This window comes from Gracilinanus agilis, chromosome 4 (genome assembly GCF_016433145.1).
Source record: "Gracilinanus agilis isolate LMUSP501 chromosome 4, AgileGrace, whole genome shotgun sequence".
Classification (NCBI taxonomy): Eukaryota; Metazoa; Chordata; class Mammalia; order Didelphimorphia; family Didelphidae; genus Gracilinanus; species Gracilinanus agilis.
In genome coordinates this window covers 115,547,621-115,572,563 of record NC_058133.1, presented here as the reverse complement: position 1 = coordinate 115,572,563, position 24,943 = coordinate 115,547,621, and the positions used below count along the sequence as shown (strand labels likewise).

The window sequence follows — 24,943 nt, the reverse complement described above, 5'->3', positions numbered from 1 at the left end:
AGGCATCTCTTTTGGGGGTGAGGGGGAATAAAGATTTGGAAAGTGAAGGGTTACCCTTTAATTGGGGAATGGTTGAGCAAGTTATAGTATATGACTGTATTGGGAAACTATTGTGCTGTCAGAAACGATAAGCAGGAAGAGCTCAGAAAAACCTGGAAAAGCTTACATGAATTGAAGCAGAATGAAATAAACAAAACCAGGAGAACATTATACACAGTGACAGGAATGTTGCAACTATGAATAATAACTATTCACAGCAATACAATGATCCAATACCATCCCAAAGGATTCATGATAAAAAAAAGCCATCTGCTTTGTGAGAAAGAACTGATATAGTCTAAATTCAGGCTAAAGCAAACTTTTTTTACTTTCTTAATATTTTTCTATTTTAGTTTCTTTCCACAAAAGGATTAACATGGCAAAAATGTTTTACATGATTTTGCACATGCAAATTCTATATGAGATTGCTTACCCTTTTAAGGAGGGAGAGATTTTGAGACTTAGTTTTTGAAAATGTATTTGGGTAAAAATAAAATAAAATTTAATACAAAAAAAAGATAAATTAAAGTGGCCCTGATCTTTTAGAACCAGAGGGCAAATTGAGGATAGAAAGAACCCATCAATCACCTTCTGAAAGAAAAATTAAAAGGAAAAGTAGGTAAAATGTAGAACTCCCACATACGAAAAAATTATTTCATGATTCTAGAAACAAGCACTTCAACCACCAAACAATCAGTCAGGATTGTACAAGGTCTGGCAACTTGTAGGATAAACAAAAGGAAATCTTGTAATATGCTGTTCCATAAGGCAAAAGATAAAAGGTTTATACCCAAGAATAACTTACCCTGAAAAGCTCAGTACATTATGCAGGAGGAAAAAATGGACCTTTAATGGAACATAGGACTTTTGAACATTTCTGATAAAACGACAACTGCTGAGTATGAACTCTGAAACACAAAAGGAAGAATCCAAAGAAACACAGAAAGGTAACTGAACAACTGGGTGCAGCTACATGATGATACAGTGCTAACATTCTAACAAGGAAAGGAAAAACAGGTGCCTCTTTAGAACCTTAATATATTCTAAGAGCTTGGAAAAAGTTAAACAAGAAAAACAGGAGTTGGTGGGTAAATTGATTCTGCTCTAAGTGTTTTAGGAGATGAAAGAAAAGGGAGGGTAAAATGATAATTATATTAGTTTTGAAGGGAGGGTAAAGGTGGGTAGAATTTGCAATTACTTATAATTAATGCCCTTGAGAAGAGTATATAAAAATGGGGAAAAAGGGGTGGTTCATATGAACATCATTGTTATCTGAAATGGGCAAAGGACTGTTACAAATACGCACACACACAGAATTTGGTGTAGAAATACATTAAATTCAACAGGTAAAGAGCTGGATATGGAACAGGGACTAAGAGCAAGAAAAAAACCAAGGAACAACTTAGTTGTTCCCTTCCCTTCCCTTTTAACCATTTCTTCTCTTTCTAGATATTCAACCATCTTTTTAATAACCTTTCTAAGATTGTCCCTGGTTTGCAGGCACTGTTCTCTTCCTTTTAAAAAAAATGGGATACTTACCTTTTTTCAAATTTTGTAGCATTTCTCCCATTTTCTATTGTTTTTCAAATATCACTGACTGTGATTCAGTAATCCTATTTGCCAATTCATTCAGGAGATGAGAACATAGTTCTGGGTCAAATGACTTCAGTCCTTCAAGGGCAGCTAAATGACCTCTTAATTCTTTACTTATCTTGTATGTTAACTCCTAGTTAGTCATTTGTGTTTTGTCACTCTGAGTAAAGATCAATTCCTTTGCTGAGAGATCATTAACAAAATAAGAATTTAACATCTTTGCCTACTCTGTTATCAGCTGTCCTGGTCCTATCAACCCAAAGAAAGGTCCTATCTTCTCTTGGATCCTTTTTCTCTAAAGAGAAGGGAATTGGTGGATAGAGTAGATAGCACACTGAGCTGGAGATAGGAAGATTTGAGTTCAAATCCAGCCTCAGACACTTACTAGTTGTGTGACCCTGGGCAAGTCACTCAATCTCTGTCTGCTCAGTTTCCACAATTGTAAAATGAGATAATAATAGCATCTACCTCCTTAGGTTGTTGCGAGGATCAAATGAGATTATATTTATAAAGTGCACAATGCCTAGCACATATTGGGCAATTAATAAATACTTTTTTTCCTGCCCTTCTCTTCAGAAACAAGATAGAATTTAAAAAAACAAACCAAACACCTTTTTGTTGTCCTTAGCTTCCCTCACTAACCAAACCTTATTCTAAACTTTTGTATTTCTTAAATCATTTTTATAGGATTGTGCCACAATTTTCTATTTATCTTATGTGACCTGACCTTGCTTCTATCTTTTATAAATTTCATCTTAAAATGTTTCACAAATTCCCTGTCCACTTACAACAATCTCTTCTGACAAATTCCATTACTCCTGCTCACTGGAATTGGGTTTTTGTTGTTGTTGTTGTTGTTGTTTCTTCAGAATTTCAGTGTCAGGTATCTTTCATTCTTCTTCAAACGATTTCCCTTGAATTAGAATGCTCTAAGGAATACCATCTATATTTGCTCTGAAACCACAAAAATCTGCTTTCCCAAAACCTAGAAATCAGATTATGCCCAGTTTTCTTTCTTCTCCATCATAAACTCTAGGATGGAGAGGTTGCATTCCCTCAAGGTTTCCATCATTTTCACCACAACAATCAATTCCTTTTGTCAGTGGAATCGGATTTAGATTAGGATTCCTCTAGGTTATTCCTTTACTTTCTGAAGACTTAATTATCACTAAGTCAAGAAATTATTAGATGCCTTCATTTTAGAAGAAAAAGCTCCAGTAGATGCCTCGATATTTGAATCCTCCAATTACTACGTTATCATACTTATAAATGAGGCTCTTTTCCAAACTCAACTATTTCTTTTTATCCAGGTGCTCTGTCCATTTTTGTCCAAAGATAAAAATCCCATCTACCTCTTTCTCCTTTGATATTCACCCAAACATTCTCCATCATGCTTTACCCCTTTGGTTGCTGAAAAATTTGTCACACAAGCACACCTTCTTAATATATAATACTATTCTTCCTCTAAATTCCTGTTTCATTTGAATAAAACATACCAGTGCTTCAGTTATGTGTTTCTTCTCATTACATCTTAAGGAAACCTAAGAGGTCAAATTTGTCCATTATTGTTAGAACCTTTGATTCTTAATTACTGATGAAACTTTGAGGATTTGTGTGTAAGTATTTGAAACTATGTTTGTTTTTATTACTGGCTTTCTTGTGTTTTGTCTCTTCAAAATTTCTGGGTGTCTTAATAGCTATTCCTTCTTCAAAGCTACTTCTTGTAGTATCTAACTTTGGTAGCTTTGATAAGATTTTATCCTTTTGATAAGATTTATAGGATACCTGGAAAATACTTTTCTACTGTTCTTTTGTTATGTGTACTCCATCTCTGGCCAAGAATCTATCATAAGCCTGGATCTAGAAATCTACTTCCCATTCTCAGACAACATGTTTATAACCAGCTGTTCACTTTCAAAGTGGATTTATCTTTTTTATATCCACTGTTTCCAGCAAGCACCAATGAGAACTGTATAATTTGTGCCCCTATGATCTTCATTTTCTTGCTCTTCATAATCACATACTGCTTTCAGGTTCCTTCTGGCAGTGCCCACATGAAACACCAAGACATCTGTTATGTCTTGGATATATGACCCAGGAAGACATTAGACATCTCTATTTTTGTTATCAAGTCAGCAAATGGCTGTTTCTGTATCTTTAAAGAAGGAATTGCCAGTTATTACAAGTATTACTAGTCGTTGTCTTCTGTTCCTTAATGAATGATACTTCACCTGATGGGTTTTGTGGTTCTAGTGGTTCTAGTTTTTGGGAGGGCAAGCAACTTCTTCTTCCTCAGAGTATCTAACTCCTCTCTAGGAAGAGACTCATGTGTTTTTAAGGTTTAAGTATATAGCTATTCTTTTCCTTTTTTCTTGTTTGGCTAACTCTTTTATGGTCTATCCCCCTGACAATTACTGTCATTCCTCCTCTACCGTACTTGTAAATTTTTTCATTGCTATCTTTGGTTTTTATATCAACTTTGTTGTTATTTCAGTCATGTCTAACAATTCTTGATTCCATTTGGGGTTTTCTTGGCAAAGATATTGGAGTGGATTTACGATTTTCTTCTTCAGCTCAATTTACAGATGAGGAACTGAGGCAAATATAGTTAAGTGAATTGCCCAGTTTCACATAGCTAGTAAGTATCTGACACCAGATTTGAACTCAGTAAGTATCTGACACCAGATTTGAACTCAGGAAGATGAGTGTTCCTTATTCCAAGACTGGCGCTCTATCCACTGCATAATCCAGCTAGTAGCTTGACTATCTCAGTCAAATTCCAATTCTTTGTCTCAAAAATTCCAGACATTTCAGTCTACCACCAATCTTCAATCTCTCCTGGTTTTACCAATTTGCTACCCTCACCAAACTCCTCAAACAATTTGCTTAATTTATTAAATTACTACATTTGCCTTATCTCACTTACTTGCATTCTCTTGCTACCTATCCTTTCTGAGTCAACTTCTTAATTACTTAAGGTTCTATTCCCTAATTCTCTTAGAGTTCTTTTATCCTCATCAATCACCTTTCACTTTTATTTCCTTACCATCTAAAGGCAAGATTTGGACCAGTATCTGCTCCTACAGATGCCCCTAAATTTTCCCTCAATTTCTCCCAAAATTTCCCAAATCTTCCCTCCCCTCATCCACACTCTGATCTACTTCACTAGTTCAAATTTTTAGAAGTAATATTTTTTCTCCTTATTTTTCTCTTCTCCTACAAATGGAAGGAAGAAATAATATAAGGAAGAATCAGAAACAAATGAACTCCCCAAACCCAGTGTTTGATAAACCTGAGGATATAAATTACTTAAGGGAAAGAATTCCCTATATGACAAGAATTCTGGGAAAATAGGAAAGAATTTTACATAAATCAAATTTAACTTATGTTGTATACCATGATAAACTAAATGTACATATGACCTGAATGTCAAATGTCACACCATTTTAAAAAACAGAAGAGAACCAGATTAGATACCTTGCACAGTTATAGCTATGTGGAGTGAATGCTTGCTTAAACAAGATAAAGAGGTGATCACAAAAAATGAAATGGATAATTGTGATTACATGTTCTGAATATAAATTGGGATAGGAGAAATAATCAATGGGGAAAAAATCTTTCTGTCAACCATCTTTGATAAGAGTCTGATACTTCCATCTATAGGCTCTACCTGGTTCTAACTTCACAGAACAAGATGCTCTTCCCAAGATTAGCTTTTTACTTCTAATCTCATCACTATGCTTCTAACTCAAGTTTTGGATACTTCCTCCCTCAGCCTCCTTTCCCCACTGACTAGAGGGCTATGTGGTGAAATGCTAAATTCCTCCCAAAGCTTTTCTTTACAAAGGGCAGAAATTGGACTTTAAGCTTTTTAGTTCACTCTTCTTTCCATTTGCAGCTCTACTTGGTTTCAGCAGATCAAGATGCCCTCATCCCCTCATGTGGGATACTCTCTAGTCCAGTGATGGTGAACCTTTTAGAGACCAAGTACACAAACTGCAACCCTCACGCCACATGTGAACCCTTCACAGGGGAGGAAAGGAATGTTCTCATTGGGCTACTGGGAAGAGGGACAGGTGATGAGAGAAATGTCTTCAGGTGTGTGTGGAGAAGGGAAAGGGAACAGCCCCTTCACAGGTTCACCAACATGGTTCTAATATGTCTCTCCTCCCCCTCTCCAGCTTCTGTTTATATGTTATTCCCCTATCCCCATTAAATTGTTAACTCCTTGAGGACAGAGACTGTCTTTTTTTTCTTATTTGTATTTTCAGTGCATAGCCCAGTGCCTGGCACATAGTAGGCAGTTAATAAATGCTTATATTGAAAATGTAAAAGTTCTTAAACAAACAAAACCAATACAACCAAGATTAGAAGGGAAACAACAAATTGGAAAAAAAAATTTATAGCAAGTGTCTCTGACAAAGGCCTCATTTCTCAAATATATAGAAAACTAATTTGAATTTATAAGAATACTAAGCATTCTCCAATTGAAAAATGATTAAAGTATATTAGTAGGCAGTTCTTAGATGAATAAATTAAAACTACAGTCACAAGAAAAAAAATGCTCCAAATCACTACTGATTCGAGGAATGTAAACTAAAATAATGGAGATACTACTACACACCTATCAAATTGACTAATATGTTAAAAAAGTAAAATTACAAATATTGGAGGGACTCTTGGAAAATTGGGATACCAATACGTTTTTTTCTTCAAATTATAAAATATTTTTAAAAATACCACTCAAGAAACTCTAACTTCCCTCCCCAGACTGAACAGGCACCAAAGAATGTGAGGGGGCAAAAGGCAGGGCCTGAGAGAGAGATAAAAGTGAAAGTAGCTGGGCAGGAGAACTCAAACTTTCTGGACATGCCAATATATATACCTTGTGATGGTTTCACTTAGTCCCTTCTCAGGACATCTCTGATCAGAAGAGTCACGCAGGAAGTGGGCTCAGAGACTTCAACTCCTCCCTCATTGCACTATTATACTGTTAGTGGAACTGTGAGCTGATACAACCATTCTGGAGGACAATATGGAACCACAGACAAAGGGCCATAAAACTATGCATACCCTTTGACCCTGCAATATGACTACTGGGTCTGTATCTCAAAGAGATCAGAGTTAGGATAAAAGGATTCACTTGCACCAGAATATTTTTAGTAGCAATCTTTATAATGACAAAGAACTGAAAAACTGAAGGGATTGATTAGGGAATGGATGAACAACTTGTGGTATATGGTTGCTGTAATTGAATACTATTGCATCATAAGAAATGACAAATAGGATGAGTTCAGGAAAACCTGGGAAGACATATAAACTGATGCAAAGTGAAGTGAGCAGAATGTGAAGTGAGTAGAACCAGGAGAATAGTATATACAGAAATAGAAATACTGTACAATGATCAACTGTGAAGGACTAAACTATTATCAGCAAAACAAGGTCCCAAGAAAACCTGAAGGGACTCATGAGAAAAAATGCTATCCAAAGATAAAGAAGAAACTGTTGGAATCTGATTGCAAATGAATGCACGCGACTTTTCACTTAATTTCCATTGTTAATTTTTATTGTATGTGTAATATGTGTTTCTGTCATAGCATGGGGAATATGGAAATATGTATTGCATGAAAGCACTGGTATAACCTATAAATTGACCATTTACTGCCTCGAGGAGGATGCAAGGAGGAAGGTTGGGAGAGAATCTGAACTGCAAAAGGTCAGAAAACAATTGTAAAAAATTGTATGTGTAACTGAAAAGAAAAAGATTATGGTTCAACATTTTTAAAATGCTTATTGAACTGAATTAACAACAAAAACCATTCCCTAATAGATGAGTGGATTTTATGGATATAAATAAAAAATTCACAGAAGAAAAATGTCAAATTTTTAATGACCATATGAAAGATTGCTCCAAATCATTAATCATAACAGAGATGTAAATAAAAAAATACTGAGATTTCACTTCACACTCAGGAAACAGGCTAAGATAACCAAAAATGGAAAGAGTTCATGTTGGAAGGGTTGTGGAAAAATGGCACACTTTGTACTCCAGCAATTTTGTACCTGTGATGTGGTCCAACTACTCTGGAAAGCAATTTGAAATGCTAAGAAATCAACAAACATTGACTAAAATGACTAAAATGATCTTTTACAAAGAGATCTCATGGCTAATTATGCAAACTAAAAAAAGTTCTCACATAAATGAAGTATTTATTACAGAACTTTTTTATTAGCAAAGAACTAGAAACAAACTAGATGTCCTTTGGGGATCAGCTAAGAAGGTTATGTGTGTAATGGAATATTATCATACTATATGAATATGATGAATAGAGAAAAGCATGGTAAGAACTGAGGTAAAGCAAAGCAAGTAGAAGTGGGAGAACAGCTGGGGTACACTATAGAGTGTCAAACCTGGAATCAGGAAGACTTATATCTTCCCAGGTTCAAAAAAATCTGGCTTCAGACACTTACTAGCGTGTGACCTTGGGCAAGTCACTAGACTTGTTTATCTCACTTTCCTCATTTGTAAAATGAGCTGGAGAAGGAAATGACAAATCACTCCAATATCTTGGCCAAGAAAATCCCAAATAAGGTCCCAAGGTCACAAAGAGTTGGGCATGACTGAAATGACTGAACTACAAAGTTGATATAAAAACAAATGGATGAAATGAAAACATTTTCAAGTACCACATAAGGACTACATGGAAGGCATTCTCTCCTTTTTCTTTCCCCATATTTTTTACTTCCTCCTCTAAAGCAATCAGAACCCATCATGTTTGACTATTCATACCTTAGATGAAAGTCACCAAACTGTTTCCTTCCAGTGAGATGGAGAACCACTAAGCCTTACCATCTGTCCTCTGCCACTGTCCATTCATAAAGCCTTACTTGAAACAGTACTACAGCCCCACATCTCCAGCCTCCTTCTACTATCATCTAACCTAATGATATTACTTAAATTTTTATTGACTGACTGACCCCTCAGTTATCTACTCTTTTGATGCAGCCCTTGGGACTTCCAGAGTTTTCTACCCTCCCTACTGCTGAAATTTACTGTATGTGTTGTCTCACACAATGAAGGCATAAGTTCATTGAGAGCAGAGTAATGATTTTCCTACTTGAATTCCCAGTGCTTAGCAAATACCGATGAGCACATAGTGTTTAATAAATGTCTTTTCATTCATTTACTATTAGTTATTACTACTATGAATTTGTCCACATATTTACTTAAAACATTTTTTGAATTTACAGTTTTGGATAGGAATATATTGATTTTCTTCATTAAAAACTCTATGGATAGAAATTCTGAGTTGAATTTTTTAAATTATTGAAAAAAGACATTTGTAATGGGATGATCTTATTTAACAAAGTGGCTTCTCAGTGGTTTCCTGGGCCAGACAAAGAGAAATAGCAAAGAAGGATTTCAGATCTAGATATAAATCTGTCCAGTTTGAATAACCCTCTTTCCAAAGGTACTTGTTACCTCCCTGGAAACTCAGTTTTATTGTGGGTTTCAGGAGTTTTGCTCTGCCACCTTGCAAACAAGATCTTTCCTTCTTTTTATTTCCTTGACTGCACTAACTAAAGTTTTGTTTTTAGTATCTAAAGTACCAATGTGTGGATTCTGAGAAAGTCCCCAATAAAGTATAGTAACTATAAAAATGTATTTTTACAGTCACCAACTAATTCATTTTTCAAGCAAAATAACTGTAATCCCCAAGACCTCAACCCTTTGTGCCCCATATTCTTTGGGAATCATGAAGTCTGGTATCACACAGTCGTGAATTCCCTGCCCCCCTAATTTCTTCTCTTAAGCAAGCTATTTCCCTTGACTTCTCTTAATTTTATATTGCATTTGACTATAATCTCTTTTAGAAGACCAGATATTTATACTCAGTAGTCTAAAACCAAACTTACTATCTTTATCCCAAAACTTTTTCTTCCTTTTGATTTAAACCATGCTTCAAATCTCAACTGTCATATTTGACTCTTCCTTCAAACCCTTTAAATTCAATTATCTGCAGTTAACTCACATCTGTTCCTTTGCTTCCTTTGCCACTTGCTTCTATCTTAGTTTAGGCCTCATTATTGCTTGCAAAAGCATTCTTACCAGTTTCTTTACCTCTTCCTATTCCTTATACCATTATCACACTAATAGATTAATCTTCTTAATTTAAAGACTTGACCATGGCAATCCACTATTCAACAACCTCACAATTTTCTATACAATAAAGTTCAAATTCCTTAGCCTATTCAGTCAACAAGAATTTATTGTGTCTACACATTGTGCTAAGGACTATATATATTCAAGGTCCTCTCTCTATGAACTGGCCTCAAGCTAAATTTTTTGCAACTTTATCTAGCACTTTATTCTGTAATCAATCTGAACCACTTAATTGTTCTAGGAATACTTCCCAGACTTTTCTGTCATTGTACTTCACCTAGAGAGCCTTTCCTGTTCATTTCCACTTCTTGATATTCTACTCACCCTCAAATGATTCACCCATCTCAGGTGCCACTTATGCCATGAAATCTCCCCTGATCCTTCTAGGATGGAAATATCTTCCTCTTCAAAATTCCAATTACATTTGATTCTATTGGTCTTATCCCTCTGCAGGCTGCACTGCTGGTTCATTTCCACAGAATTTCTCTACCATGCTATTGAAAGCTCTTTAACCTGAATGCTTCCTCCACTCCTGGGCTACTTCTCCCACTGGAGGCCTCTTCCCCTGTGTCCTCACCATCTGGCTGAATGGCTCTTTTGAGAGTCTCCAAATTAAGAAGGAGTGGTTCAGGCCAAATATATCTTAATCCCTCTACAGGCTATATTGCTGACTCATGTTCCATGTCCCATCTCAGAGAACTTTCTCCATCTTCCACCCCCTTCTCAGGGCCCTTTTATCTCTCATTTTCTCTCATGAAAACTCCTTAAGAATAAATTATTTACTTTCTGTTTTTCTTTGTATTTCTAAAGCTCAGCACACTGACATATAGTAAGAGTTTGATAAATGCCTTCTGACTGAATGACATGCATTATATTCTATAATATGGTTATCTGAGTACAAGGCTTATCACCCCTACTGGACTGTAATCTCCAGGGGAAGACACCTGTTTTATACACCCTAGAGATGGAATGCTAGAGATGATTTAGCCAATCTCCTTATCTTATAGATGAACTAAAAGCCTCAGAAGCAAAGTGATTTGTAAAAAGTAATGTCTCTAATAACAGATGGATCTTCAAATCAAGACTCGTGATTCCTAAGTCCACGGTTCTTTACTACCTCAAGCTATCTTTAACACCATGCTGTCAAATTTATCTCTGTGTCTCCTTCACTTGACCTGATGTTCTTTTCATATTAAGACATCAGAATGGTGACAACGTTATGTAGACACCTAAGATTAGATCTCAAAAAAGCATGGCAGAAAAAATCCTGTGGAGATAACTTGGCAGTTGAGATGTATTTTTAATATATGCTGAATTATTTCTATGTTTGGGTTTAGACTTAGAAGTTCCAATCAGGCCCTTAGTCTCTCTACTGCATTACTTTATGTTGCAACCAAAGAATTTCTCTCATCACAGAAAAGATAGGAAAGTGAAATTATGTAAGAGTTGTGAGATCTGCCATCATAAAGAGAACTAGCTTATGTTGGATGTATCTATACAGAGCCCAAATGAGTCCTTTGACCACTCATTAAGAATAACTGGGGAAGGCAGAACTATAATTTTCTCCTCAGTAGTTTGGGAACATGAGACTGACTGGCTTGCCATCACCAGGGAATAGGGAAGAATTGAAAGTCTTAATAGCCTACCTCCTCATTATCTATTCACCAATTAGAGATATCTTGGGATGTCCAAGGAAGGGACTGAATAATGAGATCCCAAATATGCATCTCTGTGAGGGGACATTGGAGTCTCTGATTATCAAGAGAATCATTTGACCAAATTAGTTTTGACCAGCCAATTAATAAATTAATTTGAAACCCAAAATTACTGCTTTTGTAATTTTTAATCATCACACAGTGCAACCTGCAGAGGAATGAAGACAACTTTGGCCAGGGCCTCCTTCAAGACCTGGAAGAATATTTTTTAATGTTACTTTTTATAAATGCATATTCATGTGATATAATTCTACTCTCTGTGGAATTAATATATTAATTTTTTTATAAGTGAAATCTCAAGTGGTATCATAAAGGCTCAAAGCCTTGGCTGGACTATAATGCACAGAGAGTACAACTTTTAAAAACTTGTTAACGGCATGCAAATATCCTAACCAGGCACTTGTAGGTATTTGATAAATATTTACTGTATGTTGCTGGAAAAAAAGTCTTCCTTTTGTGGCCAGCTATCTCACTTGCTTTAATTTAAGCCTATATTTTCTTCTCTTTTCTGTCACAGACATGGAGAAGAATTGAGTTATACCTCTTTTATAATATCCCTTTGCATAATTCAACAATCTAACTAGCAGTCAATGTGAAAAAAATCTACAAAGTCCCCATCTCTGATATAGCTGAAAGCATATGCTAACATGGTTTGCCAATTCTAGGATTTTGCCAGGAAATGATAAAATTTTAAAATAAAATTACTGAGAATTATGTCAGATGTAGTTTACACATTAATTTGCAAAACTTAAAAAAATGCTTCTTAGTTTTAAAAAACACCATTGCCACACATTCATTAGATATTATAATATTCTTTAATTGCCTTGAGTCAAGTTCAAATATCATTCTAGTTCATAAAAATTCTTTCATATTACAGAAAATAAAAGGCCCAAAACAATAATAAAGGAAAATATGGCAAGGGCAATTTGAATTGAAAAGTAATTTTTCTTAACTACCTAGAACTTTGAAATAATAAAATAAAAGAGATTATTGTATTAACAGGATCACTACCATATGGAAAACAGGTTGAAAAAAATTGATGGGTTGCATATATATATATATGTGTGTGTGTGTATATATATATATATACATATTCTTCTATTTGTATTACATATATCAATTCGTCAAAGACATTTGTTTTTTTAAAGGACAGGATCTCCTTTAGCTAAGGTAGACTGCAATTCATTTATAAGTTATCTTGAAGAGTCCCTGAGGCTAATAGAAATTAAGTAGTTTGCCCATGTCTACACAGCTGGTAAGGGAGAATTTGAACCCAGGCGTTCTTCTTGACTTCGAGTCCAGTCCACTATTTACTAAGCTAGTCTGCCTATCATATATAGCATATGCTTTATTTTCTATGTGTATATTATACATGCATGTCAGTATTCATACATAATATATGCACATATGTAAATGTATACGTGTGTATGCCCGCATGTCAGTACCCTCTTCAGAGGCTACTTTGCTAGATACTCACGGAAATACTGTAAGAAGGTTCCAGAATCACAGGTAATGACATCTTCCCTTGAAGGTTCAGTTTTGTTAAATAAAAAATTTTTTCCCCTACAATCTTTTCTTTTTTCATGCGACGTACACCATAGAGTCTAAAACGAACAGCATAATTTCCAATCATCTCAGATTCAACATGGTTGAACTTGAATGTTTCTGTGAAGACAGGGCATGGCCCTCGCTGGATGCTTGTCTTGGCTCTCTGCTTTTTTATGGGCAGAAGAACAAGGTGCACTTGCCAGCAGTTGCTGCCGGTCCTGTTATATGTTGGGATGTCTGTGACAGCTGTCACTGTTACTAGGAGCTTCTGTTCTTGTGAGTCATAGTCAAAAGTCACATCCAGGGTGCCATATTTAGCTTCTGGCTCAGGATCAAAATGTTTAGGAAGTTGTGAAGATGATCCTTGAGCTGACACATCCTAAGAAAAACAAATTCAAATACTTTCAGTTGTTGAGTCCTATTAACAATCTCTTAGAGAAATATATGCATGACCTTCCTTAAACTTAGTGATCTAAGTGTGACTTTAATTCATTACAATGAAGAAGGCATATTTGACTGTCAGTCAACTACAAAAAAGGGCAAAAGTATATATCTACTAGGCCAATGTAGTTTATCTAAGCATTAAAGATACCCCAAAATATTAGCTTAAAAACTCAATTATAATTTCATATTTCAAAACTTCAATTTTAAAAGGGGGGCAATCTTTATAAATAAAAATGTGCAAAATTTAGAAAACTTCCAAACTTTACTTTTGAGATTATGATCATATTAGTAAGTTTATTATCAATCAGGGTTGAGAATTTTAAAAGAAGTGAAAATATAGTAAAATTCAGATGTAATTTTCAAGGACTTCCCTGAAGTATCACCATTACTAGCATAAAAAAACCATTCAAAACTTGAAAAATAAAGGAAATTTAATTTTAAAGTTTAGACATTATAGTCCCAGATAATTTTTCTACAAATACAACTCTTTGCAATATAGATAATGTTTATTCCCAAAACATTTTCATTAACAATTGTTAAAAAAACAAACATCTTTGTAAACTCATTAGTGGTAAGAGATTCTAAAATTCATAAAGTTCTTATGGAAAAATTTCAAAGGTTTACAAAGTTGCAAGAAAAGGATGGAACAAATTTTATAAGCAATAGAGGAAATCTTTCTGTTATTTCCATTCTTCTCTTAAGGATTATCAATTACATGCTATTCCAATCACACTGGGCATCCCAGGAAATGTCAGATAGAACTGCTTGCCTTTCATGATTTTCTTTTACCAACATTTGCAGTGGAGTATTCTGTCAGGTCTGACAGAAGTGGATAAGACTCCTGAGGAAAGGATGATCAAAAAATAAGATAAACCAATATCTCCCTTTTGCCAGGATCCTGTGTATGTTAACTGCCAGAGTTCCACAACTTCTGACACCAGTGCATTCGAGAAGGTGGGAGAAAGTGAATGCTTAATGAATAGGAAGCACTTATAAGGTTTTAGCAAACAAGTAATTGCTGAAGCTGTGTTGAAGACTTTTGTGACATACAGTTGGTGTTGAGTCGTTTCAATCTTCGCAACCTTATTTGGGGTTTTCTTGGCAAAGATCTTGGAGTGATTTGCCATTTCCTTTTCCAGCCCATTTTACAGATGAGAAAACTGACCTTTTTCAAAGCAAACAGCCTTAAAGGACTTGCCTAGGGGTCAGAGCTAGTAAGAGTCTAAGACCAGATTTGAACTCAGGAAGGTAAGTTTTTATGACTTTAGGGCTGCCACTCTACCCACTGTGCCACCTAGCTATTCTGTGACATATTCATTGCTAAGGTCTTTGGTATAATATGCCTAAAACTATGCAGATTACAGCAAAATCCAAAGCACAAGCCATTCTCAGAGACTTAGTCACAAAACAAGGGAACACAGATCAGAATCCTGAGAACTACATTAGCTTATCAACACCACAATGTATAATCACAATATTAAGGCCTACCAGCACAGCCATTAGATCCCACTTTGTTTTTATACAGGTACCTCTATTTGGTGCTAGAATAAGAGAGATGCTTGTAACTTCCTCTGGGATCCTGGCAATAGATATACCTTTGGGCCCCCAGAGCTCAACTGCTCTGCCTCCAAAGCCTCATCTGAATCTGTGAAATGATCCTATGAATAGTTAGCAGCCAGAACTAAGGTGGGTGTACAGAATGAATGAGGTGAGTGCTAATTCTAAATAGGTGCTTTTACAGAAATGTCAGACTTTCATATCAGATTTTCTGCCCTACTAGTTAGAATGTTTATTCAATCAGTTATCTGGGATAGTGGAAAAGCTAGCTTTTCCTTGAGCTTAGAATCAGTAGATCATAATACTGATTTGAAGCTGAGAAAGTCCTTCGGGAAAATTTAGACTTTTCAACTCTTATTTTATATATATTATTTTATACATGAGTTAACTGAAGTTTGGGGATGTGGGGTGGCTTAATCAAAGTCAGGGAGCTCTGAAGTGCAAGAGCTGCGATCTGGAGCCAGATGCACCTTTCTTTCTTCCTAACTTCAATATTGCTGCGGTGGGTACCATTTATCCTTCCAGTCAACCAGGACCCCAAACTAATCCCAACCCTCTTTCTCTCTCGACTCCCATATCCAATTATTGATTCAACTTTTGTAACATCTTTCCTAAATTGCACCCCCTACAACTGCTACCACCCTGATAGAGGCCTTCGCCACTTCCTGCCTGGGCCATGTTACAGTAGCCTGCTGATTGTTCTCCCTGACTCAAAACTCTTTCCATTGCAGCTTATCTTCCATTCAGTTTGTCAAATCGGTCATCTTACAGTGCAGCCCTGACAATGTCATTACTCTATTAGAACAATGCTATTGGTTCCCTATTGCCTCTAGGATCAAACATTATAATACTCTATTTGGTAATAAAGCCCTCCATAATCTGGCTCCTTCCTACCATTCCAGTCTTCTTACAGGAAGTTTTATCCATTCCTCTTTAATGCTAAGTACCTTTCCTCTGTTAACTGTCTCCCCTTTATCCTTTATATATGCTTTGCATGTGGTCTCTCAATTAGATTGTGAGCTCCTTGAGAGCAGGGACTGAGATATATAGGCAGGGACTGATAAATAAATAAATGTGTGTGTGTGTGTGTGTGTGTATAGTCTTTAATTTCTAGTCCACGGCATGCACTTGCTTAATGAAAGACTGACATATCTTAACACCTTACAATATATCCTATAACTCAGTGACGGACACCCCATCTCCTGAATGAGAGTTTTCATTGGTTATCTCTCAGGCCTAGATTCTTTTTTTTAATTTTTTTTAGTTTTTAATTTTAAAAATATTTTCCATGTTTACATATTTCATTTTCTTTCCCTCCTCTCTAAACTCTCCTCTCTCAGATCTAATAAGGATTTCCACTAGGTTATATAAATGTTATCACATACCTATTTCCATATTTTTCATTTTTGTAATATAGCAATCTTTTAAAACCCAAACCTCAAATCATATATCCATACAAACAAAGGATAAGTCATTTGTTTTTCTTCTGTGTTTCTACTCCCACAGTAATTTCTCTCAATGTGGGAAGTATTCTTTCTCATAAGTCCCTTGGGATTGTCTTGTATTAGCAAAGTTCATTATATTATATTGTTCCACGATGTTTCACTTTCTGTGTATAATGTTCTCTTGGTTCTGCTCATTTCACTCTGCATCAGTTCCTGGAGGTTCTTCCATTTCATATAGAAATCCTCCAGTTCATCATTCCTTACAGCACAATAATATTCCATCACCATCGGGTACTACAATTTGTTCAGCCTTTCCCCAATCAATGGACACCTCCTCATTTTCCAAATTTTTGCTGCCACAAAGAGTGTGGCTATGAATATTTTTGTACAAACATTTTTCATTATTATCTCTTTAGGGCACAAACCTATTAGTGGTATGGCTGGATCAAAGAGTATACATTCTTTTAAAGCTCTTTTAGTTCCAAATTGCCTTCCTGAACGGTTGGATCAATTCACAACTTTGCCAGTAATGCATTAGTGTCTCAATTTTGCCACAACCCCTCCAACCTTTATTATTTTCCTTTACTTTCATATCAGCCAATCTGCTAGGTGTGAAGTGGTACCTCAGCATTGTTTTGATTTGCATTTCTCTAATTATGAGAGATTTAGAACATTTTCATGTGCTTATTGATAGTTTTGATTTCTTTATCTGAAAACTGCTTATTCATGTCTCTTGCCCATTTGTCAATTGGGGAATAGCTTGATTTTTTGTACAATCGACTTAGCTCCTTATAAATTTGAGAAATTAGACCTTGTCAGAGGTCTTTGTTATAAATTTTCCTCCCAATTTGTTGCTTCCCTTCTAATGTGGTTGCATTGGTTTTGTTTGTACAAAACTTTTTAATTTAATGTAATCAAACTTAATCATTTTGTATTTTGCAATGTTCTTTCTTGCTTGGTCTTAAATTCTTTTCTTTCCCATAGATCTGACAGGCATACTATTCTATGTTCACCTAATTTACTTACAATTTCCCTCTTTATATTTACATAATTTACCCATTTTGAATTTATCTTGGTATAGGGTATGCGACACTGATCTAAACCTAATCTCTTCCATACTGTTTTCCAATTTCCTCAGCAGTTTTTGTCAAATGGTGGATGTTCCAAAAGCTGGGATTCTTTGCATTTATCAAACATTATCTTGCTGAGGTCATTTACCCCAAGTCTATTCAATTGATCAATCCTTCTCTCTCTTAGCCAAGACCATATTGTTTTGATGATTACCACTTTGTAGTGCAGTTTAAGATATGGTACTGCTAGGTCAGGCCTGGATTCTTCCCATCTCATGTGTGCTTTCTAGTTTCCCTGGCTTCCTGGATTTTGGCTAAAATCTTGGTTTCTGTAAGAAGCATTTCATGATCTTCCTGAATGTTAATGCCTTCACTCTATTGATTTTCTCTAATTTATCCTGTATATATCTTGTTTGAATGTAGTTTGCATATTTTCCCCATCATTCAACTATATACTTTTAAAAAAACCCTTACCTTCCATTTTAGAATCAATATTGTGTATTGGTTCCAAGGAAGAAGAGCAATAAGGGCTAGGCAATGGGGGTTAAGTGACTTGTCCAGTATCACATCTAGGAAGTGTTTGAGGCCAGATTTGAACTCAGGACCTAGGCCTGGCTCTCAATCCAATGAGCTACCCAGCTGCCCCCAATCAACTATATATACTTCTTGAAAACAAGAACAATCTTTTGCGTTTCTTTTTATTTCTAGTGCTCAGCACAGTACTTGGTATATAGTGGCACACTTAAATGTTGTTGACTGATGTTTATTGCCCAGGGACCAGACTTACTCTACAGTAAGTTTGAGGATGCTCATTACCAGGTTGACTACTTTAAAGTAATGATATTTTGGCCACTAAGTGTTATGGATTGTTTTGTACATCCACACTGATGAAATTTTAGATTATTTAAAAACACTATTGATAACCTACAAAAATACTGTTTTCTATGGGAAATTTATGAAAGCTTGAAAATAAAAGGTTTTAAGCTAATATGCCTGACAAAATAATTTTATTATAAATATCTATCAAATTCTAATACATTTTAATAAGAAAATTATAGCATCAATCGTAGTGATGATGATGATTTGAATTTTAGTTATTTAGTTTAGTTATTTAGGGATGGGGATAGAATCTGGACACTTGTTATTTCATCAGGATATGTGATGCCCAGGGAGGAAACTAGCTCCATCAGTATAGGTTAGCACATTTCTATAAAAATGGCATCTTAGAAAATTATCTAGGATATCTAGAGGTTAAGTGATGTCCAGGGTCTATGTGTCAGAAGTAAAACTTGAACCTAAGTCCTCCTGGCTTTGAGGCTTTGTCTCTACCACTATGTTATATTGCATCTTTAAAATGATTTTCAACATGATTTCAGGAATATTTTCTTATTTGATCTTCGTAATAGCCTTTTCCTAAACTTTTACCTCCAGACAGTATCATTTCTAAGACAGAAGAATGGTAAGAACTAAGCAATGTGGGTTAAGTGACTTGCCTAGGGTCACACAGCTAAGAAGTGTCAAGGGTTATATTTGAACCCAGGACCCCCTGTCTTCAGGTCTGGGGCTCTATCCAACTGAACGACCTAGCTCCCTTTAAATAAGGAATAAGGAAAGACAGTTAAATGTTTGGGAAACTGAGAATCTGAAGTCACATAGCTAATATGTGGCAGAAACAAATCAGAACTTAGTTCTTTTTATTCCTGGCCCCTGTCCTTTCCACTAAAGCCATACTTCTCCACCAGGGGGATATTTTAATTTTTAAGAAAATCATTCTGTAATTGTCAGGAGTTACGAATATTCATAATGACCTCTTTTTAATTTGTAATGGGAAACTACCAAGTGAAGGCCCTGGTTAAAGAGAAGTAACTCTAACAACAACAAAAACCTGAACAAAGGGTGAGTGACTTAATTATAATAGCTACCATTTTTTATAGTATTATATGTACATATAATACTACATATGTATATATAGTATTTATATATATATTTATGTATATGTATATATATGTTATCTCATTGGATTCACACAACCACCCAGGGAGGTGGGTGCTCTTAATATCCCTAACTTATACAGAAGGAAATTGAAACTGAAAAGAGTTAAGTGATTTCCCTAAGGTTACATCTGAAGCATGGTTTGGACTTATGAATTTCTAGCTACCAGGGTCCCTTTCATCTTTAAATCTTTGCTCCTACCATTTCTAAAGAAGCATCTACTCTAGAAAGGTGAGAGAGTATATACAGAGAGAGGTAAATAGATACAAAAGATGAACAACTTGATTTTTAAGGAGTCATTGACAGTTGAGGAAAGGCCTTATCTACTAAAAATTATTGCAAATTTCATAAAAAAGCTTAAAAATCCAGAATTTAATCTTATTTCATGTGATAGCCAATGTGTTTCATGTAGAGTTGATTAAGTATGTGTACATTCAGTTACCCATCACCTCCCTCTTTAGAACTTAACCAAAAAAGGTCTTGTATACCTACCACAGAGTTTTAAAAAATGTCTAGAGAACTAAACTTGATTGGTAGAGAATTCCTAAATGTACATAGCATCTCTCATGAAAGCCTTAAACTTTAAGATTTTAGAACTTATGAAACCAGGTCTTGTCACTCATGGTCCACTGTCCTTTATATCCTTCAAAGAGTATTTTTCATTTATTTAGAAAATCATTCTTTAAATGTTAGGAGTCAATGTCCACAATGACATATGTTTAATTTGTAATGGGAAATTATCCATTGAGGACACTGTTAGGAAGAAGTAATTAAAATAAAAGTTGTAGCTGTATTCCTACAGAAAAAAAATTTCCCACCACCAATTCTTTCCAAATAGTTTCAAAAATCTAATATAAACAACTTACATTTCTCGTCTCAATTTGGTCTCAAAAACAAAAAACACTGAAATATCCCTCAAATCAAATTTACCATGAAAATAAAGAAAATGAAATCCATTTATATTGATGTAAAAAATATCACTTTTATTTTAAGCTCATTATGAGTTAGAAATGTAATTCACCAAAATGAAAAAAAATTACTCTTGAAGATACCAATACATAAATAGTGCCAAAATTCATTATATCAAGGAACTGACATTACTTTTTTAAAGTGGAAATAATAATGTTGGCAAGCCTATTTATAAAATCTTGTCTCCCCTCCCCACAACTGCTCACTTTTCAGCTTTCCAGTATACTAGAAAGATAAGACTCCTTGCCATAAAGTTAAATGGCTCTGGTCAAGTGTGTCAGAATTTAAAATGAGATAATGAACTAGCAAAGACAAGATCAAATAAACTCAAAGTGCTATACCAATGATGGTGAACCTTTTAGAGACCAAGTGCCCAAACTATAATTCTCATCCTACATTTGAGCTCCCTGCCTTACCCCAGACAGGGGAGGGAGGAAGCACTCCCATTGAGCTGCTGGGCAGGGGAGTGGGTGATATGAAAAATGTCCTCAGGCACACATGGAGAAGGTAAAGGGAGCAGCCCCCTCCAGCACATGTGACATAGGTTTTTTATTTTTTTTTTTTTTGCCAGCACAGTGCTATACTGTTACCCAAAAGACCATAAGGAAACATTATGTACCCTTTTACTTACTTCTGGGCTAAGAACAGCAGTACTGTCACTGGGCACATCCTCTTCATAGCCTTTATTATGAAAACTTTCTATTTCATGTCCTGTACTTCCTTCGCTTGGGCATTTATTGTATGAACATCTTGGACTGTTGCTACAGTGAGAAAATTCACATTTACTGTCACCAATCTCTGAAGGTGTACATGAAAGATGAGGAGAGCCACTGTCATCCTGATATGGTGGTGGCTGCAATTCATCCAGTGGAGGTGTTCTTCTCATTCTTTGAATGCAGTTTGCTGTGAATGAGTGAGAATTCTCGTTATACTTTAAATTTTAATATAATATGTGGTAGAATTAGATGATTAAAATATTTCACTGAAAAATTTCACATCATTTTGGACTGTAATATTTATAGATGCAATTTATCTCTGTTAATTCTGAAAAGAGATAAAGCCATCACCATCTAACCCTCTAAACATGTAAAACAGAATTTGGGGAAATGACAAGGTATTTTTGTTCCACTGAAAAAGACAAAAGACACAATTAAAACAATGTTGAAGCAACACAGAGATCCAAAGAAAATTATTTTAATAGAAGGAACTGCTTTTTTCTCCTTTAAGGCTAAAAACTCCTATTATAACCCAAATGTAGTTCACATTTATAATCTGTTGTTTACATGTAAACTCATGCAAATGAGCAGCACCCTGACTCTACATTTGGCTATGATTTTCTACTTTCTGTTATCTGCAGATTTGATAAACATTTACAAAGCACTATGTGCCAAGCACTGTGCTAAGTTCTAGGAATACAAAGAAATGCAAAGACACAGTTCCTGCCTTCAAAGACCTCACATTCTAACTAGGAACATACATGAGATATAAACGGAAGGCAATTTGAGAGAGAAAGCTCTATTTGGGTGGGACTGGAGGGGCAGAAAGACTGGGAAAAGATTCCTAAAGGAGGTGAAGTCTTGAAGGAAGCCAGGGAAAACATCAGATGGAAATGAAGTAGAGTAGCATTCCAGGGATAAGGCACAGAATCAAAGGAGGATGTATAATGTGAGAGGAACAGCAAAAAGATAACCCTTGCTGGACTGTAGAATACATGGTGGAGAGTAAAGTATAAAAAGGCAGGAAAAGAAAGAAGGGGTCAGGATATAAGGGCTTTAAATGCTAACCGTAAGATTTTATATTTTGATTCTGAAGGTAATAGGGAGCTACCATAGTTAACTGGGGGAGAGGGATATGAACAGACAAATGTTTTAAAAGGAAGATCACTTTGGCCAACTAAATGGAGAATAGATTATGGGCAGGTGTGAGGTGATGTGAGCCTACACTAGGGTGGCAGCTGTGGGAGTAAGAGAGAAAAATCATAAGAGGGATACTATGAGGTTAGAGGCAATAAGACTTGGCATCAGACTGGATATGTGGTTTAATTGTGAGGTGAGAATTGACATTGAGACTGTGAGCCTGGGTACCTGGGTAGATGGCAGTACTTACAGTATTACAGATAGTAATAGGGAAGTTGGAAAGAAGGTTAGGTCTGGGAGGAAAGATAAGCATAACATCTATGCATTTATCCATGGCAATGATTAAAATCTTATATACATCAGAAAGCCAAGCACAGATCACAGTAGCAGTCCTATAAAGATCCTTAGTAAGCATCTAACTTAAATGCAGAATGGAAAGAGAAGGCTGATAAAGTCAGTAGTGGAACAGAATATAAACTTGATTGCGTGATCTTTCAAAGAAGGATAATGCATAATCATGAGCAATATCATCTCAAAAAGCAGAAGCAATGGAGGATAATCAATTTTTAAAAAGCTCTGTAAGATATCAAACTAAGCCAAGTCATCCCAAGGACATATAGAATGGAAATGGAGGGAGGAGTACAAATGGAAGAAAAATGGAAAAGATTTATAAAAATCATTATGATAAACTGTTTTCTCCATCAGAGAAAGTAGAAATACCACACTTGGTGCTTCATGTCATATCCTGGAATTTGCTTATAGAGGGAGTTAGAAATTGCACTAGAGAGAACACAGGGAAGGAGATCCATAAGGGAGTAACATGTTTCATATGCAAAGGGACTAATACAAAATATCTGAAGGAATGGAAGATATTAGGTATAGAAAAAATCTTGAGCCTTATTAATACAAAAAAAGCAATTAAGAACATCAATAATTACTGATGCCAATTCTCCCATCTATCTAAAATTTTATGATTTTCACCAATATGTGAATTAGGGTACCCTTGATGAAGATATGAGCAAGGAATAAGGTGTTTTGTAAGTGATATTCAAATTGAACCACATCTGTATCATTTCACAATTAACTAAAGACTTAGAAAATATAACATTCTATTATATTTATTGTTTGTTGATTATGAATAAGTATTTGATTTGCAAGGACAGAATGCTACTTTATGGTCAGAAATATTGTTATCATTCATATGACAAAATCACTTAAGATTCCTGGTAAGGCATAACAGTAGAATTTATCCTGCAAAATAACATTCTGAAAATAAATGTGAGGTAAGACATGAAACTGGAAGATACAGGTCCACCAAATATATCTCCTACAAAGATGGAGAAAATGTAGCACAGAGACCAACTCAAAGAGAGAACCCTTGTAAAATGTGAAGTCCTCCAGATGCTTCTGGCTGTAGATAACAGGCTGCTGGTGTCATCATATTCTAGAGATCTGTAACCACTCAAAGGAGTATGGCTTGTCCAACTACACAAGGAAGACTCAGTAGATGAAAAATGTATATTATACAGCTTGCAATATGAATTTGAATGAACACCATACAGAGTTTGTCCATCGGTATGCATATCTGAGGCAGATAGCCCAGATGGGCAGTGAATTAGGTTCTCAGATGAACAGGTAAAAGAGAGTGGACTGGATTACCTTTGGAAAACTGCAAAGCTCCTTTAATAATTCTAATCCTCTCATGATAGCGAAGACTCACCTTTTTAATACTAATATTCATTCTAATTATATATCCAATTTTAAACTTTTAAATCTATATGACTGCAAGACATGGAATACAAATACCTTCGAGGAATTAAAAATTAGTATCATACAGAGGACAATTAATAGGTGTGTGGTGGTATGATCAGGTTATAGCACAGAATCAATGAGAAATTCTGAAGAAGAGGAGGACTAAGATCATAAAGGAAGAATGACAAATGACAAGCAGAAAGCCAGAGTGTTTCCCTGGCCCAAATGAAGAGTTAAGAATAAGTGTTGAAGGCTTTCAGCACAAGGGGTGACCTCTCTGGGGTGAACTTACGGCATGTGTCCACAGGATTAGCAGATACATCTGCAACACTGGAGGAAACTTCTAAATTAGTGAGATCACAGATGTATTTAAGTACTATGACCATTTTGAAAATACTTCTCTAGGCCTTGCTCATTTTATTTTGTATTAGTAGATACAAGTCTTCCCAGGTTTCTCTGAATCCATTTTTTTTGTCATTTCTCACATTTCAATAGTAATGCCATTCCATATACCACAATTTGTTCAGTCATTCAGCAATTGTTAGGTACTTACTTTGTTTCCAGCTCTTTATTACAACAATTGCTGCTATGAATATTTTTGCCCAAGTCCTTTCCCCCTTTATCTTTAAGCTCCCTATAGTAAATGTCCAGTAGCAGTATCGCTTGGCCAAAGAGCATGTAAATAATAATATTAATAATAATAATAGCAGTAATAGCTAACATTTATATAGTGTACCAAGCACTATGCTATCTATACACATATGCCTGGCATCATACATTTGTAAAGATAACTCTGGAA

The 24,943-nt window shown here is 35.4% G+C and overlaps 1 protein-coding gene across 2 annotated transcripts in view; it reads right to left on the bottom strand.

Annotated features, from left to right (window-relative positions):
* The window catches only part of SYT14 (synaptotagmin 14), a 218,826-nt gene that overhangs the window by 75,697 nt on the left and 118,186 nt on the right, over positions 1 to 24,943 (bottom strand). For both annotated transcript variants that reach the window (XM_044673948.1, XM_044673949.1), the window contains exons 3-4: positions 21,168 to 21,439; positions 12,989 to 13,438 (exon numbers count right to left, since the gene is read on the bottom strand). In XM_044673948.1, coding sequence (XP_044529883.1) covers positions 12,989 to 13,438; positions 21,168 to 21,439 — 722 coding nt within the window. The remainder of the gene's footprint in view (positions 1 to 12,988; positions 13,439 to 21,167; positions 21,440 to 24,943) is intronic.